General features: G+C 36.7%; 1 protein-coding gene across 3 annotated transcripts in view; it reads right to left on the bottom strand.

Moving 5' to 3' along the window:
- Positions 1-2,279: 2,279 nt before the first annotated feature.
- The window catches only part of FDX1 (ferredoxin 1), a 32,837-nt gene continuing 14,762 nt past the window's right edge, over positions 2,280-20,354 (bottom strand). For all 3 annotated transcript variants that reach the window (XM_060399273.1, XM_015100905.4, XM_060399274.1), the window contains 2 exons: positions 10,764-10,893; positions 2,280-2,877 (listed from right to left, as the gene is read on the bottom strand). In XM_060399273.1, the coding sequence (XP_060255256.1) occupies positions 2,751-2,877; positions 10,764-10,893 (257 nt within the window). In that variant the 3' untranslated portion in view covers positions 2,280-2,750. The remainder of the gene's footprint in view (positions 2,878-10,763; positions 10,894-20,354) is intronic.

The following is a 20,354-nucleotide window of genomic DNA, read 5'->3' as shown; positions in this document are numbered from 1 at the left end:
TCTTTACCACTGAGCCACCCATGCTTCCCAGTGTACACCTACTGTGGGCTAAATACCACAACAGAAACTGCAAAGCTGAACACAACGTAGTCCTTACTCCAAGTGACCAGCAGACAAAGGGACAGAGGGAGCCAGAAAGGCACAATGGCTTTTCTTAATTTTATAACATTATTATCAAATCAAGTCTAAAAATTAAATGACCAATAATACATCCAGATAATAAGATAAGCAAATGGGATTCAAAAGGGAAGAGGAATAAGACATTGATTAGGTGATTTATTACTAACAGCTTTTGCAAAAGTAACACCTCTCACTGTAAAGATCTTTCCCATCAACTTCTCAAGTTGCTTGGAGATTTAAATTATCTTTTAACTTCCTGTTTCTGTTGTCATAGCCACATTTATTTCTGTCTGCTGGTGATCATATTTTCCTCCTGCCAGCTGGCTGTCTAATTTTTCAGTTTCTAGCAACTTTGAAACAGAAGAAAATCTGATAAAAATAACTTGATATCATGTGATGTGTTGATATGTTAAAGGAATCCTGTTGTTGCTTCACAAAGATCATGATTCTATTCTTGAAAACTTTTCCAACAAGAAACAAAGTTTATATATAGTTTCGGAATATCTATGAATGGTTTACACTTAGAATAAATTTTCACAGGCTGTTTTTAGGAATATGCATATAATTATTTTGTTTTTTTATTTATAGTGATGTGATCCTACAAATAAGAAAGTCATAAAAGAAATCCTGATCTCAAAATGTGGTTTACCACAAAATTTCAAGTAGCTTAAAAAAAGAAAAAGCAATTATAAGAGCTGTAAGAAGGAAGAAAAAAATAGAAAAACATATACTGAATCTAAATTTACCTCAGAAAACATTTTTCCAAGTGAAATGTAATTGTTCTATTGCTTAATGGCCACAAATACCATATGGATCACCATGGATACTTGAGTAGTTATTTAAAAAGGAGGACAGTTGTCCTTTAAGACAAAAATTTGACAGTATTTTTCACAGTGAAACTTAAGCAAAAGGTTTTGGAAATTCTTAGAACTGTTCACTTAAACAAATTCAGCAGTTCTGAATTACTTCCATAATTACAGGATGGTTTTATCTGTGAAAACCAAATACAACATTAAGTATTAGCACGTAACCAACAATTATATAGAGTACTGTGCCAAAGGAAGGTGCATTTCTTGATGGCAAAGTGACAGAGAAATGTAAACTAAAAATTACCCAGCTTTGCAAGAAAGCCTATCTTTCTTCTCCTGGATTTAAACCATCAAGAAGAAAACTATGAGGAGTCAGAATAAAAGAAATGAACCATCATAATAAAGGAGACGTAAGAATCTTTTGAAACACAATTGAAGAGTAAAACCTAGCCCTCTTTAAAAGTTTAGAGTACTGTTAATTAAAAGGCTAATCTTCACAGGCAATGAAGTGCTAGTAAATTAATCTGAAAGTAATGGTTACTGTGATGGATCAAAAATGTTGTCTGAAAATTCTCTGACATCCCACAATGCAAATGATGGGTCAGACTTGGTGTCTCACTTCTAATCAAACAAACAAGCACAAGCAATACTCCATGACTTTCAGCTTCTGCCTAGCAAAGCTTATATGCCCTCTTAGGGCACTGGCTCTCAGAAACCACCTAACCCATTGTAAGGACATCCGGCTCACATGAAGGGACCGTACATACATGAGGGTTTCGGTCAACGGCCCCTGCTAGATCCCCAGCAGACACCAGCATCAACTTGCCAGTCACATAAGGGAATCATAACCCTTCAGATGATTCTAGCACCTGGCTTCCAATGCTCAAAGTGCACAGATGTACTTGAAGCTAACTCAACTTTACAATTCACTTTGCACTAATTTTTTTCTGCCCTTCCCCATTAGTCCAAAATAGTTAGTTTCATTATACTTCCAAGAGCATACTTCATACCCCTTTATTGTCATTTATCAGTTTATTCAGAGTAAAGATAAAATACAAATGTCTGCCACACATGGATGGCGATCTGAGGGGCTCAAGCCCCCTGTCCCTCAGGACCTTGCCTGCGTGCTCACTGCACACCACTTGGCTCTGTCCTGGCCTCATTCCCTTCTTAGAACAGAGAAAATCTAATCCGTAAGATATCCATTTTGTCACAGGGAGAGATTTATAAATAAGCATTACTTTTTAGAGATTACAAAGACAGACCATTCTAATCAGGATTAAAAAACACATACACACACACATCTAATTTTTAGTTTACTCCTCTACCTCAGTCAGAATTGAGACCAAACATCTTTGACAGTGCTTTATTATCTGTGCTCAGACTTTAAATAAGATATCCCTAATATCCCCAGTTTCGATTTAAACATGCACAGTTCTGGTACTGACCTTCTAATTTGCAGTAGGGTCCTAGACAAGCCACCTTACATCTCTGCCTCTACCCACATCCAAGAGAGAGAATGATACCCTTTTTTAACCTACTTACTTATAGGTAAGTAGGCATAAGATTTATGTTGCTGATCAATCACAGGTAAAATATATAAGGTTTTATCCTATTAACTACGTTCTAGTATTTGTTTTTATAATTTAATCAAAATAAAAATGGCATACATCCAGAACTACAAAATTCAGCAGTTATATCAGATGAATTAAGTAGTAAATCTAGTCATAATAATAAATCCATTCATCCATGTTCTCATTTAATTACATTAAGAAATAATAATTATAAAAATAGGGTAAAATGTTGTGAAAATATTCCTATTTATTCTATCTTTGAGGAGTTCATGCCCATATCAATGGACTCTCTGGCATCAGACACGGCATCAGGTACTCGAACAGTCATATTGTCCATAGCCTTTGTCAAACAAATCTGGCAGCCCAACCGCGATCTGTATAAAAAAGGGGGAAGGTACGGTTTAGTATTAAGTATATCTTATTCACAAGGCAACGCAGTTAATAGGACCTTTTCTTTCCTAGAATATTGGGATTTATTTACCTTGTAAGCGTTCATTAAGTCAAAAAAGATAAATCCAACCCTTTCAACTAGAGGATAACTGAATGTAAGCATAAAAACAAAAAGTGTGATATGTCAAAGTTTTATTTTAATCTCCAGTTTCTATCTTCTACTACCTGTTTCATCAGAACTACTGCTTTTTGGTGACAGAAACGACAAGCAATGAAACAATAAGAAGACACAACAGTAAAGAAGAGAACTCAGGTTTTAGCAATGCCAAGACAGTAATTACCTTACAGTCACAACTACACTGGGAGGTGATAGGCACATCAGAGGTAGCCATCCCTTCAACTGAGTTATGGGAAATATGTTAATACTATGTATTGAATTTCATTACCATTCAAAATAATTCCAGCCCCAAAATTACACTATGGCTGATTCTTGTTGATGTTTGCCAGAAAGCAATACAATACTGTAAAGTAATTATCCTTCAAATAAAACTAAATTAATTAATAGAAAAAAGACTAAAAAAAATTAAAAATATAGAAGGCATAAATTGATAAAAGGAAAGTAAATATTTATCACTGGAAGAATAACTGTAATTTCATTTTTTTCACAGAATCCTTGGATCACAATAAACTGTGGAAAATTCTGAAAGAGATGGGAATACCAGACCACCTAACTTGCCTCTTGAGAAATCTGTATGCAGGTCAGGAAGCAACAGTTAGAACTGGACATGGAACAACAGACTGGTTCCAAATAGGAAAAGCAGTATGTCAAGGCTGTATATTGTCATCCTGCTTATTTAACTTACATGCAGAGTACATCATGAGAAACGCTGGGCTGGAAGAAGCACAAGCTGGAATCAATTGCTGGGAGAAATATCAATAACCTCAGATATGCAGATGACACCATCCTTATGACAGAAAGCGAAGAGGAACTAAAAAGCCTCTTGATGAAAGTGAAAGAAGAGAGTGAAAAAGTTGGCTTAAAGCTCAACATTCAGAAAACAAAGATCATGGCATCTGGTCCCATCACTTCATGGGAAATAGATGGGGAAACGGTGGAAACAATGACAGACTTTATTTTTGGGGGGCTCCAAAATCACTGCAGATGGTGACTGCAACCATGAAATTAAAAGACATTTACTCCTTGGAAGAAATTTATGACCAACTTAGATAGCATACTGCAGAGCAGAGACACTACTTTGCCAACAAAGGTCCGTCTAGAACTGATGACCAATTTTATGTTTAAAAAGGAATCTGACGCGGGATGCAGCATGCTTGGGGCTGGTGCATGGGGATGACCCAGAAAGATGTTATGGGGAGGGAGGTGGGAGGGGGTTCATGTTTGGGAATGCATGTAAGAATTAAAGATTTTAAAATTTAAAAAATAAAAAACTAAAATTAAAAAAAAAATGCACAAGGTGGAAAAAATAAATAAATAAAAAGGAATCTTAAACAGTGATGTACAAATCTACGTCTCAGTTCAGTTCAGTTGCTCAGTCGTGTCCGACTCTTTGCAACCCCATGAATCGCAGCACGCCAAGCCTCCCTGTCCATCACCAATTCCCAGAGTTCACTCAGACTCGTGTTCATCGAGTCAGTGATGCTATCCAGCCATCTCATCCTTGGTTTACATAGCTCTAAATCTAAGTATAAACAAATCTTTCAACAAGCATAAAATGTTAAGTTATAAGGTCATTTTACACCATATTTTAATTAGCAGAGCTTTTTCTTTCTTAATGGCATGTAAAAATAAATACTATATTCGTCTCATATTCCAACTGCCTTCAAAAATTTTGATGGAATGTGATATGCAGGTCTTGGTTTCATCAAAATACTCATCAAGCACCTGCTGAGCATTTAAAGAGACAGAATTAAATGTCAGTGGGTTTGCAAAGAGCAGTTCACTTCGAACCTTACTGAACACCTCTTACATGCCGGGTACCAGGGACGCCAGGAGGAGGCAGCACGGGGGCTAGAACCAAACAGACCAGTGGTCCAGATCCAGCACTGAATATGACGTGTTCACAGGCAACTTTCTTAATCCTGACAAGTATTAGTTTCCAAATGTCATCCTAAAGATGGATAATAAGTGGGTTCCTCACAGGACTGCTGTAAGGATTAGTTGCTAATATCAGTATCAAGGCGTGAACTTTAAATCAAATAGAAGAGCTGAGACACATTCACAGGTAATTAACATGTGAGACTGTGACAAATGTCATGGGAGAAGGCTGAAAGGTCTGAGGAGAAGCCCTGACTTCCAGCTGGGGAGGCGGTGTTTCTAATGGGTTCTGAAGACTGGGTAGGATTTAATAGTTAATAAAAGATAAAGGAGAAAGGCACTTGAGGCAAAGGTAATAAGGGTTCAAGGCAGGCTTGAGTTAATATGGGTTTCTGACTTGGCTGCTGTGCAGGCCAGACAAGGACAAGAAGAGTGATGGGCTAGAAAGCTAGTCAGGCCACGGACAGGCCTGAACACCAATGAAGGGGTGGTTCATGTTTTTACTAGTGAGCAATGAGGGGCCCTGGGAGGTTTCTGAAAGGGAGTAAGTACTACAGTCATGGGCTTCCCTGCTGGCTCGGTAGTAAAGAATGCACCTGCCAATGTAGGAGACACAGGTTTGATCCCTGGTTTGGGAAGATCCCCAAGAGAAGGAAATCGGCTCCAGTTCATGGGGTCAAAAAAGAATCAGACACGACATAATGACTCAACAACAACGAACAACTACAGTCATGGAAAATATTGACTGCTGATAGAAAAAAACCCCTTTCTGTTAGCAGTTCCTATTTGTTGAATTAGAAACAGTCCTGACAATCTTGAGCAAAGAATGCTCAAACTACCGCACAACTGCACTCATCTCACATGCTAGTAAAATAATGCTCAAAATTCTCCAAGCCAGGCTTCAACAGTAGGTGAACCGTTAACTTCCAGATGTACAAGCTGGATTTAGAAAAGGCAGAGGAACCAGAGATCAAATTGCCAACATCCACTGGATCATCCAAAAAGCAAGAGAGTTCCAGAAAAATATCTACTTCTCCTTTATTGACTGTGCCAAAGTCTTTGAATGTGTGGACCACAACAAACCCTGGAAAATTCTTAAAGAGATGGGAATACCAGACCACCTTACCTGCCTCTTGAGAAATTTATATGCAGGTCAAGAAGCTACAGTTAGAACTGGACATGGAACAACAGACTGGTTCCAAACACGGAAAGGAGTCAGTCAAGGCTGTACATCGTCACCATGCTTATTTAACTTATAGGCAGAGCACATCATGAGAAATGCTGGGCTGAAGGAAGCACAAGCTGGAATCAAGATTGCCAGGAGAAATATCAATAACCTCAGATATGCAGATGACACCATCCTTATGGCAGAAAGTGAAGAACAACAAAAGAGCCTCTTGATGAAAGTGAAAGAGGAGTGAAAAAATTGGCGTAAAACTCAACATTCAGAAAACTAAGATCATGGCATCTGGTTCCATCACTTCATGGGAAATAGATGGGAAACAGTGGAAACAATGACAGACTTTATTTCTGGGGGGCTCCAAAATCACTGCAGATGGTGACTGCAGCCATGAAATTAAAAGATACTTGCTCTTTGGAAGAAAAGTTATGACCAACCTAGACAGCATATTAAAAAGCAGAGGCATTACTTTGCCAACAAAAGTCCATCTAGTCAAAGCTATGGTTTTTCCAGTGGTCATGTATGGATGGGAGAGTTGGACTGTGAAGAAAGCTCAGCGCCAAAGAATTAGAACTGTGGTGTTGGAGAAGACTCTTGAGAGTCCCTTGGACTGCAAGGAGATCCAACCAGCCCATTCTAAAGGAGATCAGTCCTGGGTGTTCTTTGGAAGGAATGATGCTAATGCTGAAACTCCAGTACTCTGGCCACCTCATGTGAAAAGGTGACTCACTGGAAAAGACTCTGATGCTGGGAGGGATTGGGGGCAGGAGGAGAAGGGGGACGACGGGGGATGAGATGGCTAGATGGCATCACCGACTTGACGGACCTGAGTTTGAGTGAACTCCGGGAGCTGGTGATGGACAGGGTGGCCTGGAGTGCTGCAATTCATGGGATCGTAAAGAGTCGGACACGACTGAGCAACTGAACTGAAGAGTAACGCTAGTCTTCAAGGAACTTGAGGAAGAAGATAGAAAAAGCTATCAATGATATAGGTCAGAATCAAGTAAGCACAGTAACAGAAGAAGCAGAAGTACTTAGAACACAGGGAACCCCTCCTGGTTCTGTAACCCGAGAGGATAAGGCAGTGGTGCTGGGACCGCTCTCACTCCCCTACTTTCTCCTGGGATGTCTCCAGCTCTAAGGTGAACCAGTGTAAAACCTCTAGAGAAGGAGCTGAACAGCAAGTCTCCCTTGATTTCACTATTAATCCCACAAAATCTCCCACTTGTGCAAACCTTGAAGACATTTTCTACAGCCACTTTGTCATATACACCTGACAGCGGAAATATACTAGGTGTGTTAACTTGACTTCTGAAGTTTAGTTTTCAAAGCAAAGAAGCAGCCTCAAACTATAAGAAACCAACGGCTTTGGGGTCCAGTGTAACTGACTGAAACCAGGGCTCTGTCATTCTCCAGCTATGTGGCCTTGAGCAAATCTCGCCCTGTTCTATAAAGTGGTGATAATATTGCAAACTCTGAAGGTTAGAAACAATCTTTGTTAAGATTGTAAGCATTATAGTAAATGTCTGGCATTTGAATTAATATTATTATAGTTAAAATGGCAACAAATGCCAACCATTGAGTGAACGCTTTTTCCATCAGACACTATTTAAGGAGCTGCACGTGCATGTATTAGCTGACATGACACAACAATCCTATGAGGTAGGTACTATTTTATTATCCCCATTTTAGAAATAAGAAAATGAGGTCTCTGTGTAGGTTATCCATGGAAACTGGTAGCAGAGAGCAATGACAACTATCAAAAATAGATTCACAAATAATTTCTGAATCTATCAACCATTAATTCCAAAAATAGCTGGTGATGATGCCCTTTGTGAGTCAGGCACTAGAGATATAATAATGAAATATTAGATCATCAGTTTCCTTCCAACAAAAGTAAAAAAAAATGAATTGGAAGTATTAGAAGATAAGTTCTAGATCCTAATGAATCTTCTTTCATCTATTTTTATTCAAGGAATTAATATTTGTCACAATTTAATGAGTGGAGAAGAAATTTGACGCCTTTTCTGTATTCTTGAAGGACAGATTTGATAACTGAAAGAACTCATAATGAAAAGTTTTACCTACTCGAGATAATACAGTTTTTAGAAAAACTTAATATATAATAATAATGTTAAAATGAAAAGTTTTAATTGTACATTAAAGAAAATTAATCAGAACTTATTATTAATGGATCATCAGTCCATTATTAATCAAGGCTAAGTACACTCTATAAAAACATTAAAATGCTCTTCAATCTAAAAATTAAGGACAGTTACATCAAACTTAATTTTAAAATAAACTTAGATCTAAAGACTGAGTTTCCTTTAATCTTTGGAAGTATATAGTACCCTAGAAATAGAAGTTTACATACAGTTACCATTTTTGAACAAAATTATTTTCATTCCATTTTATCAGTGCTTTCTAAATCCTACCTGTTAAAAGCATTATACTCTTTCCCCACACCCTACTTATATAACTTAAATGTAGAGTACATCATGAGAAACACTGAGCTGGAAGAAGCACAAGCTGGAATCAAGATTGCCAGGAGAAATATCAATAACCTCAGATATGCAGATGACACCACCCTTATGGCAGAAAGTGAAGAAGAACTAAAGAGCCTCTTGATGAAAGTGAAAGAGGAGAGTGAAAAAGTTGGCTTAAAGCTCAACATTCAGAAAACTAAGATCATGGCATCCGGTCCTGTCACTTCATGGGAAACAGATGGGGAAACAGTGGCTGACTTTATTTTTCTGGGCTCCAAAATCACTGCAGATGGTGACTGCAGCCATGAAATGTAAAAGACGCTTACTCTTTGGAAGGAAAGTTATGACCAACCTAGACAGCATATTCAAAAGCAGAGACATTACTCTGCCAACAAAGGTCCGTCTAGTTAGTCAAGGCTATGGTTTTTCCAGTGGTCATGTATGGATGTGAGAGTTGGACTATAAAGAAAGCTGAGCGCAGAAGAATTGATGCTTTTGAACTGTGGTGTTGGAGAAGACTCTTCAGAGTCCCTTGGACTGCAAGGAGATCCAAACAGTCCATCCTAAAGGAGATCAGTCCTGAGTGTTCACTGGAAGGACTGATGTTGAAGCTGAAACTCCAATACTTTGGCCACCTGATGCAAAGAGCTGACTCATTTGAAAAGACCCTGATGCTGGGAAAGATTGAGGGCAGGAGGAGAAGGGGACGACAGAGGATGAGATGGTTGGATGGCATCACCGATTCAGTGGACATGGGTTTGGGTGGACTCTGGGAATTGGTGATGGACAGGGAGGCCTGGTGTGCTGTGGTTCATGGGGTTGCAAAGAGTTGGACACAACTTAGCAACTGAACTGAACTGAACTTTCCCCACAGAGCATTTCTACTAAAATTTTTGCACTTAAGAATACCAGCTATAAAAAGTCATAAAAGCTATTTCTTGCTTTCCATTATTTTGTTCTAAAATTTCTGAATTTCACTATCAAAATTTTTGGCTAGCATTTGCAATAGGCCTTATATCATCTCACAGTCATGTATCTCTCCTAAATGAAGCTCTCCCTTTCCTCTCATTTTTTCTTTTGGTTCAGAATATTATCTGTTACATGCACCTATAAATTTTATCTGAATAAAAGAGCAAGCAGCTGGCTATGGTTCTCCCTCACATTGAGAGAAACAATTTTCAGAACCAAATCAACACAACCACTGAGTGTGTTCTATGTGTTATCCTTTGAACAGAAAAGGAGGTGTTGATAGAGAATGTGGCACCTGAAGATGCGAGGGGAGACTGGTAGGAGGCAGCCACAATAAAAACCAATGAACTAAAAACTTCTGTGAGGATTACAGAGTTAACATCAAGGGTCTAAGAAAATGATGGTTACATAATACACATGAAATAAAGTTTATTATTACTTTTTTATTGTTTTCAACTATTTTTCATTAGGGTCACCAAACTGGAGTTAAAAGTCAAAGCCAACCTGAAGTAAACTCTGATTATCTTGCTCTTTGAAACATTAAATTAACTCTGTATCTTCCCTAACTCAAACGAAAATTCTAGATAATTTTTTAAAAAAAGGTATCATTTGAGATCACTTACTACTATAAATCTTACCACTTCCAAATTTAAGAATAATTCTATTAATAACAAGAATAATATCTGAGTTTCTTCAATGTACAATTAAAACTATTCATTTTAACATAACTATTATATATTAAGTTTCTGAGAACTGTATTCTCACAAGTAGGCAAAACTTTTCATTATAATTTCTTTCATTTATCAAATCTGTCCTTCAAGAATACCATAATAAAGCATTATATTTCATCCCAACTCATTAAATTGTGACAAATATTAATTCCTTGAATAAAAATAGATGAAAGAAGATTTATTAGGATCCAGAACTTATCTTCTAATACTTCCAATTAACTTTTTTTTCACTTCTGTTAAAAGGAAAGCTTCATAAGGGTTAAACTGTAGAATACATGGAGAAATGTCACATATTTGATATTCAAAGTTTGCGACTTATCTGTCTACACTGGGAGAACACTATTACATGCATGCAGATTACATGTCTCTGGTCAGAGACAGACATGAACAAATAAAACTTTCACCCTCCCAGATGATTCTTACACCAGAAATGGTCTGAAAATCTTACCTATCTGTTAGTCCATATGCCAGATCAAGCATGTCATTCTCCTCATCAGTGATTGCTTCCAATTTCTCATATATGTGCTGTTCAAAGATGAGGTGACAGGTAGAACAAGCCAAGGTCCCCTCACATGCACCTACAAAAGCAACAAACATTGAACACGCTCCTCTCTACATTCAGCAAGATTCAGAATTGCCTGGAATGAAGTAATTTCTAAATTTAAAGATCAGCATTAGCACACATCAATGGTAGGACTTTATTTCTGAATAATAATGAGAATTAGGGACAACTCCCCATACCCAGTACACACAGAGTTGGAAATCACTTTCAAATATTACTTTTAAGAGGTTATGGGTTAAATGCTGTGAGGGAGACTCAAAAATACAAATCCTAATATGAAAGAGTTTACAAGTTAATGAGACATGTATAGATACAAAAATATATGCCTTTTAAATTTATACAGTTATTAATTTACATACAGCTGTGGAAGTTACTTACCTTTTCCTAGAAAACTCAACACAATTTATAGGAGCTTTTGTGGTGTGTAAGAGGGATCAGAAAGTAATCAAACTGACATCTAAATAAAGTTAAATATTCTTCCCTCTCAATCTTTCTTTATAATCAGGACATAATCAAATAAGTCACTTTAAGAGTCACACTGGTTTAAAATAAAGAGAATATTTCTCCTGCTCCATGTTTTTAAAAGTCATTAATTTGACAGTTATTTATTAAGTGCCTATTACACACCAGGCACTATAAACAGAGAACTGAAAAGTCATCTAGTCCGACCAAACTCTGACTGAATATGCTATACAACACCCTTTTCTCAGGGTTTACCATCTCTTGCTCGAAACCTTCTGGCAGAGAAGTCCTCCTGCGTAAGCCGGCTGATCTCACATTTGGCTGCTTCTGTGCTAAAGTCTGTCACTCTGTAACTTTCCAACTACTGCTCCAACTCTACCCCATGGAGTCGAATCTTTCTTTTCCTTCTGGTTCTACTGAGGTAAAATTCACAAAACTGTAAGATATTTAAAGCACACATGATAATGATTTGATATATGCATATACTGTGAAAGGACTCCTCTCAGGACCCCAGTTAATACACCTGTAACCCCATATATGTCTATTTATTTATTTTCCATGAGAACATGTAAGGTCTACTCTCTCAGCAAGAGTTATAGCCACCATGATTTACATTTGATCCTCAGTCCTTAATATTAGAGGTAAAATTTTAAACCCTTTTACCTATTCACCTATTTCCATGATCTCCACCAAGCCCCTGGCAACCACTTTTCTACTCTCTGTGTCTATAAGCTTATTTAGTGAATCCTTCTAAACAACAGCTTTTCATATATTTAAAAATGCTCTTCTCCAGGCTGAGCATATGCAGGTCCTTCAGATTTTTCTTACATAGTAACATAGTTCTAAATCCCTTCTTTCAGTCTGGTTGGGTTTTCCTTAAAATACAGCATCCAAGAGCTGACCCGATAAAACAGAACCATCCATATCATGTTCTCATTAAACTCTACCTTAAAAAGTTGTTCTGGTTTCATTTTTAAATAATTTTTAAAGCCATAATACAATTGTAAAGATTATAGACTCTTGGAAGTAACATCAGTTGGATTTAGATTCTCTTGGTCGATAACATTATATAAAATATTAATAGAACTATTATCAATAGTTAGTGAATTTCTTACTTTTCCTGTGAAAAAATTTATCATTGTAATAAGAATTGTTCTTCCACAATTTAAACATTTGTTACTCATATTTTATTACTTTAAAACATAAAGAAACAAAAGAGGCTTCCTTATACATTCATTTTTATTAAATTTCATCCAAAGCAGATTTTATTAAATCTCATTCAAAGCGAAACAAGATGAAGCAGAGACATACCATATAGTGACGTACAGGGGTCATAAGCATGGACTCTGGAGCCAGATTCCCTGGCTTCAGTCTCAGCTCCACTTTTTACTAATGGCATCACCTTGGGCTACTCCACCCTCCATGCCTGAATTTCCTCAGTAGTAACTGTACCAACCTCACAGGGCAGTTGCAAGCATTACATATGAATGTGTACTTAACATATATACTTGCAACCATGACTGACTGGTAGAGTAAGACCAATTCAAGTGTTGGCAATTAATATTATTTGGAAGTTATAAGAAAACTTAAAAGAATTTCAACTTTCTTATATATTAAATTATATGTATGTTTATATAATAAATATATAAATATGTATATACATTTATGTAATATACAAATATATACGCACACCAATTAGTTATTTGAACAAGCAGTTTACTTTTCTATTTTTGCATAAATTTGAGGCTTTTCACACAAAAAGGTAAATGGATATATTTTACTTAAAAGGAAGTGGGCTTCCTCTGCTTAAAAAAAGGTAGGTAAATTGTGTTTAGTCGCTAAGTTGTGTCTGACTCTTGCGACCCCATGGACTACAGCCCACCCAGCTCCTCTGTCCATGGGAATTTCTCAGGCAAGAATCCTGGAGTGGGCTGCCATTTCCTTCTCCAGGGGATCTTCCCAACCCAAGAATTAAACACACGTCTCCTGCAGTGGCAGGCGGATTCTTTAGCGCTGAGCCACCAAGTAGGTAGGCAGAGAGGTAGAGAGAAAGAAAACCTCTGCAGTAAAAGGAGAACTGGTGGAGTGCAACCCTGAGGCCAGCTGGGCTCTTGATGAATCTGCCACACTGTCCGCTGTGTCCTGGGCAGGCCTCTCAAGGACCTCAATTTTTTTCTCATCTGTATCATGGGAGATTGAGGTAGATGATACCGAAGGGCCTGTTCACTCTAATATTTTATGACTCCACAAAGAAGAATTGTAGTTCTTAATGGATTTGTTCACTAGTATTCAATAAATACATACTAATTTTGCTTTCTGTTTTTATCTGATCAGTACCCAATCCAGACAAACTCAAAACTAAAATATCAAATCCATTTGGAGATACTGGGGGACAAAGTTCAGGAAATTCAGCATGTTTTGTCTTAAAATGTAAGTAAAACCCTCCCTAAAATATACCAAGCAACTACCCTAATTTAAAAAGCTTTAAAAAGCTTCAAGTTTTTATTATTAAAAAAACAAATCCTGAGAACTGCAAGCGATGCATAACAGAAGATGCAAGAAAAACAAACTCACCATCCTGGGCAGAATGCGGAGTTGGGAGCTGGCTATAGAGGCAGACGGAGGACCAAGCACAGAGCTCTCCCAAGCCCTCCTAAGGAGCCTGAGCGTGCGCTGTAAGCACGTGCTCCACTTGCCGACACACTGGGTAGGTAAACTAGCACATTCTCAGTGGGTGAGTTGCCACAGAGATGTTTCTGGCTGGGGATTACCAGCAACTGTCACTCTACCACCCTCTTGAATCCAGCCCCTGAATCCAATCCAGTGGTTGCTGCTGAAGTTCCAGGAAGCTACTAAAGGATTCTGAGCAGGAAAGTGACATGGCATGTTTATTTTGGATATATCCTGCTGGTGCCTGTGTGTAAAGGATGGGTTTGACATGGACAAGACAGAAGCAGAAGTCATGACATTTCACCAGAGAGGAGGGGGGAAAGAGGAAAAGAAGGATAAGAGACTGCGAGAGTCAAGGAGACGCTTTCCCCCACCCACCAAGAAAAGGAGTTAAAATACAGATGTGTCAGCTGGAAAACAGAGAACCAGAAAAGGGTGATATAAGAAAAGCCCAGGGAAGAAGCCAGTGCATACAATATGGTCTCAATCATCTTGGAATTCACAGAAAAGTCCACATGCCAATAAATCCCTGCAGAAAATTTAGGACATTCTTTTTACCACCTGGTCAGTCAAAATGAAGAGTTACCATCCGTGTTCTAGGTCTTTGCTTTCTTCCCTAGAAAATCCCAATTCTTTTAACCTTCTCTTAAAGGCTTTATTTTCACTCTCTAATAATTTTCATAGCTCCTCTCACGAACCTTGCCAGCTGATTCCACATCTTGCTTAGGATGCCAAGTTCAGAGCTGAAGAGAGTATTCTAATAAGAATCTGACAAATGTTGAATATATACAAAAGATTAACTTCTGGTTCCTACACTCAAGTTCCTATTACACATTCTAGTCCCATATTTATTCTTTAGATAAACACATCATGCTTGGGATTCCTCCTGATTTTACAGTTTCTTTCAAACTTTTTCTATCACAAGTTGTCAACAGATATGCTTTTCTTATTCTTTGTAGTGGGAAGAAACTCAAATACAATAGAAACTTTAAGGTTCAGGATGAAATCAACTTAGCCTATATAAAATGGCTATCACTGAACCAGAGACACATATGGTCATGTTGTGGAACAAATATCACTATAGAAAAAAAAATCTGGAGCAAAGATTTACAAACCCTGTGAATAGTACTTAAAAGAAGAAATAGTCTATCCTGCAAAACTCCAAAATAATACAACAATCTGAGCATTTTGGGGGAGGGTTTTTTTTTTCCTTAATCTGTATGTTCTATAAAAAAAGAAAAAAATTAGAGAACAGTGAAGACATGTCCCTGATAAGGTGTTTGGAGGAAAAAAGAGATTTTAAAAGACAACATAAAACTGTGAGAAGAAAACTTTAAGTTACTCCATTAAAAAAATTTTTTTTTCATCTCATGATTTCATGATGGGTATTTGTGCCAGTTTGTTTCCTGGTCTTGTAAAAAGCATCTGACTTTTGTCTTTTCGGTATACAGGTCTTTGAACCTTAACACATGTGCACCCAGTACGACAACCAGGACACAAAGCAGGTTCATTACCCAGAAGAAAATCCTCATGTCTGCTGTGCTCTCGGAGACACAGCCTCCATTTCTCCATTCAGGAAACAATTCCATTTATAATAGCATCAAAAAGAATAAAATACCCAGGAATAAATGTACCTAAGGAGGTAAAAGAACTATACTCAGAAAACTGTAAAACATTGATGAAATGAAAGACAATACAGACAGAGAGATACACTGTGTTCGTGGGTTAGAAAAATTAATATTGTTAAGATGACCACACTATCCAAGGCAATCTACAGATTCAGTACACTTCCTATCAAATTACCAATGGCACTTTCCACAAAACTAGAACAAAATTTTTTTCATTTGTATGGAAACACACAAGACCTGAAAAAGCCAAAACAATCTTGAAAAAGGACAGAATTGTAAGTATCAATTTCCCTGACCTCAAACTATACTACAAAGCTACAGTAAGCAAAAGAACATGGGACTGGCATAAAAACAGACACATAGATTAGTGGAACAGAATAGACAGCCCAGAAACCAACCCACTCATCTATGGTCAATTACTCTATGACAAAGGAGGCAGTAATATACAATGGAGAAGAGAGTCTCTTCATTAAATAGTGCTGGGAAAATGCTATTACATATAAAAGAATGAAATTAGAACAATTTTCTAACACCATATACAAAAATGAACTCAAAATGGAGACAACACAGTCTCTTCGGTAAATGGTGCTGGGAAAACTGGCTATTACATGTAAAAGAATGAAACTAGAACATTCTCTAACACTATATACAAAATAAACTTAAAATGGATTAAAGACCTAACTGTAAAACCTGAAACCATAAAATTCCTAGAGGAAAACAGAATATTCTTCAACATCATAGCAATATTTTTTTTTGATCTATCTAATAAAGCAAAGGAAATGAAAACAAAAATAAACAAATGGGACCTAACTGAAGTTTTTGCAGAGTAAAGAAAACCACTGACAAAATGAAAAGACAACCTACTGAAAAGGAGAAAATACTTGGACACAACTGAGCAACTTTCACAAGATATGAAGACAACCTAAGTGTATGCCTATGGATGAATGAGCAAGATACTATACATAAACACAACTGAGTATTATTCAGCAATAAAACAGAAGAAAATCCTGCCATTTGTGAGATAAGAGTAGACCTTGAGCTATTATGCTAAGTTGAAATAAGTAAGACAGAGAAAGACGAAAACAGTATGATCTCACTTATATGTAGAATCTAAAAAAGTCAAATTCATAGAAACAGAGAGTGAGGGCAGGGACTAAAGGAAATGGGGAGAGCTGTCAAAGGGTGTAAACTTTCAACTTTAAGACGAACAGGGTCTGAGGATCTACTGTGAAACATGGTGACTATAGATACAACACTGTGTTATATGTTTGACATTTGCTGAGAGTAATCCTAAATGTTTTAACCACCAAAAAAAAAGGAATGATGTGAGGTTAACCCTATTGTGATAATCATTTTGAAACTGATAAGTGTATCAAACCATTACATTGTACATTTTAAACTTACACAATGTTAGTCGTCAATTATATGTCAATAAAGCTAGAAAACAAATAAAACCAATAGTGATGATGGTTACATAACTGAATATTCTAAAAAAAAAACCCAAAAACCTGTATACTTTCAATGAGTAAACTATATGGTATGTGAATTAAATCTCAGTGAAGTTCTTCTCCAAAAAATCAACTAGACCAATTTTTTTTTTGGTATTATTAGACTGTCTTGCTTACTGTAACATCAAGGTTTTTTATCTGTACTACACGTACTTCCAACTTTATCCTTCTCTTCTAAAACTGGCTGTTGTAGTTCCTTTGTTTTCCTGTAAAAAGTTCAGAATCGCTTGTTTGTACCTACAAAAAATCCTGCTGAGATTTTAACGGGAAATGTAACAAATCTATATATCAATAAAAACTAGCATCTTTACTATGCTGTCTTCCAATTCATGAATATAGTATGTCTCTCAACTACTTAAGTCTTTGCTTTCTTTCATCAGAGTTTTATAATTTTCAAGAAATTGATGTTATATTTTGTTAAACCTAAAAATTTCATTTGGGGTAGGTATTATAAATGTTCTTTTAAAAACTTTTTTGGTTCCCAACTATTCATGCTGGTATACAGAAATACAATTGATTTCCATGTGTTGATCACATACTAGGACCTTGGTAAACTCACTTAGATCTAAGTTTTTGTTTGTTTTTTTTTTAAGATTCCTTGTGATTTTCTATGTAAACAGCCATCTAAAAACCAAACAGCTGTATTTCTTTCTTTTAAATCAGTATGCCTTTTTTTTTTTTTTTTGGCTTCATTACATAGACTAAGACTTTCATCATAATGTTATAATAAGATGTTAAGAACAGACATCCTAAGCTTGTTCCTAATCTTAGGAGAAAGACATTTCCTCCTTCACTATTAGGCATGATATCAGCTGTAGGTTTTTGTAGATAACTTTATCAGCACCAGATCTTCACCAGAGCTGATCTGGCACTGCCTACTTGTCTTTAGTTAAAATGCAAGAGCTGCCACCAATTCTGTATCCTATTTGACACTAACTTCATGTCCTTACTGACCATCCCTGCAGCTCCAAGCTCGACTAAAGCCACAACTCAAACTGCACACGCTACAGGCAAGAACAAACTGAACGACACTCACCTTGGGCTTCATCTTCTAACTTTTCTTCCACATTATAGAATTCCCAGGTTCCTATCCACCGTGAAATCACCAGCATTGAAAATCAGCAGTAAATATATTCCTACTACCAAACTGGAATGCATATGAGGGGATACATGCATTGTGCCTATGCAGTATGTGGGCCCAAGGAGTTTAGAAGTTCTTGATCTAGTATTAAAAGTTAGACATTGTAATGCAGTCTCTCATAGAAACCAGGCTATAAATGGTTAGTTAGCTATTAAGTTAGTTCTGTGGGTTGGCCTGAAAATTTAGCCATCATGTGTAACAGTATTTCCATGGGAAAACAAATTCCAAACACTAAGAAGTTGACCTAAAAATGAATCTGGTAAACAAAACCTATCCCAGAAATGAAAAGTGTTTGTTGTTTTTTATGCTAATCACATATATAGGGAACAAGTCCACAAAACAGTGGGAGACAACTTATCAAACAAAAAAGGATACACAAGCACCAACTACTATAGAAACTTCAATCTAAAACTGATAATCTAAAATAAAATTTAAAAGTTAAAATGATAGCTGATCAAAATATGGGTATATTGATACAATAATACATGCGGAGAGATGGGAACTGAAAGTACAAAAGTTATGTGACTTATGCTTATACACAATCCCAAAGCAGTACTGACAACTTTTGGTTTTAAGTGTCTTTGTAAGTGGTTGGCTATAATAAAGTAAATTAATAGATAAAATCTGTAGATATGTGTGTATATATACACATGTATGCTGCTGCTGCTAAGTCACTTCAGTCGTGTCCAACTCTGTGCAACCTCATAGACGGCAGCCCACCAGGCTTCCCTGTCCCTGGGATTCTCCAGGCAAGAACACTGCAGTGGGTTGCCATTTCCTTCTCCAATGCATGATAGTGAAAAGTGAAAGTGAAGTCGCTCAGTCATGTCTGACTCTTAGCGACCCCATGGACTGCAGCCTACCAGGCTCCTCCGTCCATGGGATTTTCCAGGCAACAGTACTGGAGTGGGGTGCCATTGCCTTCTCCATATACTTATATATACAGATACATACTCACAATATATTAAACAGAACATGATCACATTTTATGAGGAAATATTCTCAAAGATTTTGAAATTGTTAGAAGTCTCACAATTCAAGAGTTATATTCTCAATGAAACAAAATGGATTCTTACGGTCCATAAATCTTTAATCTTCAAATCATTATTTTTGTTGCAATATATACTTAACTAGAACAAACATTTGAAGTGAAACTTTTTATACTACTATGTCCACCTTTCAAATAATCAAAAATACTCTGTGCCTTACAACAGACGATAATCTGATACGACTTAGGGACACATTACAGCCTCATGAGCCCACGGTACCAACATTTTACCATCGTCCAATAACTGTCATGAACTTAAAGGTATATCCAGTTTAGTGCTGCTTTCATTTTGCTGGCGTTTTGCCTAATAATTCAGAGTTCTTTCTCCTAAATTAGCAGTAATAGAAATTATGACAGGTTTTTGGCTTCCTTCACTGCATTCTGTCACATTTAACTTCTGTTCCAAAATAATTCATTTTCAGATGCATTTTTCAGTATTAACACTTAATGAATGCTTGGCTGAAACCGTCATGGGCTTTAAAATGATATTAAACTATAACCACATTTTAAAATATCAGCACTACAGTCAACAAAAATCACACAGACATCAGATGTCTGGAAACAGCACAGTTTACATGATACTGACAAAGCTGACAGATATTGGCTTGTAATTGTAAAAGGTATCGAAACAAATACACAATTTATAAATTCACAGTCTGCCAGCCTGAAATTATGGGATTCTTGACAAAAGTTTTGGGCTTCACAGTACTTCTGATTTTACTAGAGTAAGAAACTTAATATTATTAATCTGTACAATTTCAATTTTGTATAATTTTAAAATTATGTTAAGTAAGGTATTTTGTTTAGTAAGGCATGGCTATTGGCTAATTTCAAGGCTGATGATGAATAAAACTTGTTTTTTGTTTTTAACAAGACTAATACTAAAGATTAAAATTCCTGTCATAAAAAAAAAATTCCCAGAATAAGTTAGCTATCTGCAGACTACTACTCCTTTCATGTAACTTAAGAGTTTTCCACCAGGAATAGATTGTTTCATGGGTGTGTGCATGTGTGTGTGTG

Source organism: Ovis aries, chromosome 15 (assembly GCF_016772045.2).
Source record: "Ovis aries strain OAR_USU_Benz2616 breed Rambouillet chromosome 15, ARS-UI_Ramb_v3.0, whole genome shotgun sequence".
In the NCBI taxonomy this organism is placed as follows: domain Eukaryota; kingdom Metazoa; phylum Chordata; class Mammalia; order Artiodactyla; family Bovidae; genus Ovis; species Ovis aries.
This window is presented reverse-complemented; position numbering and strand designations above follow the sequence as displayed.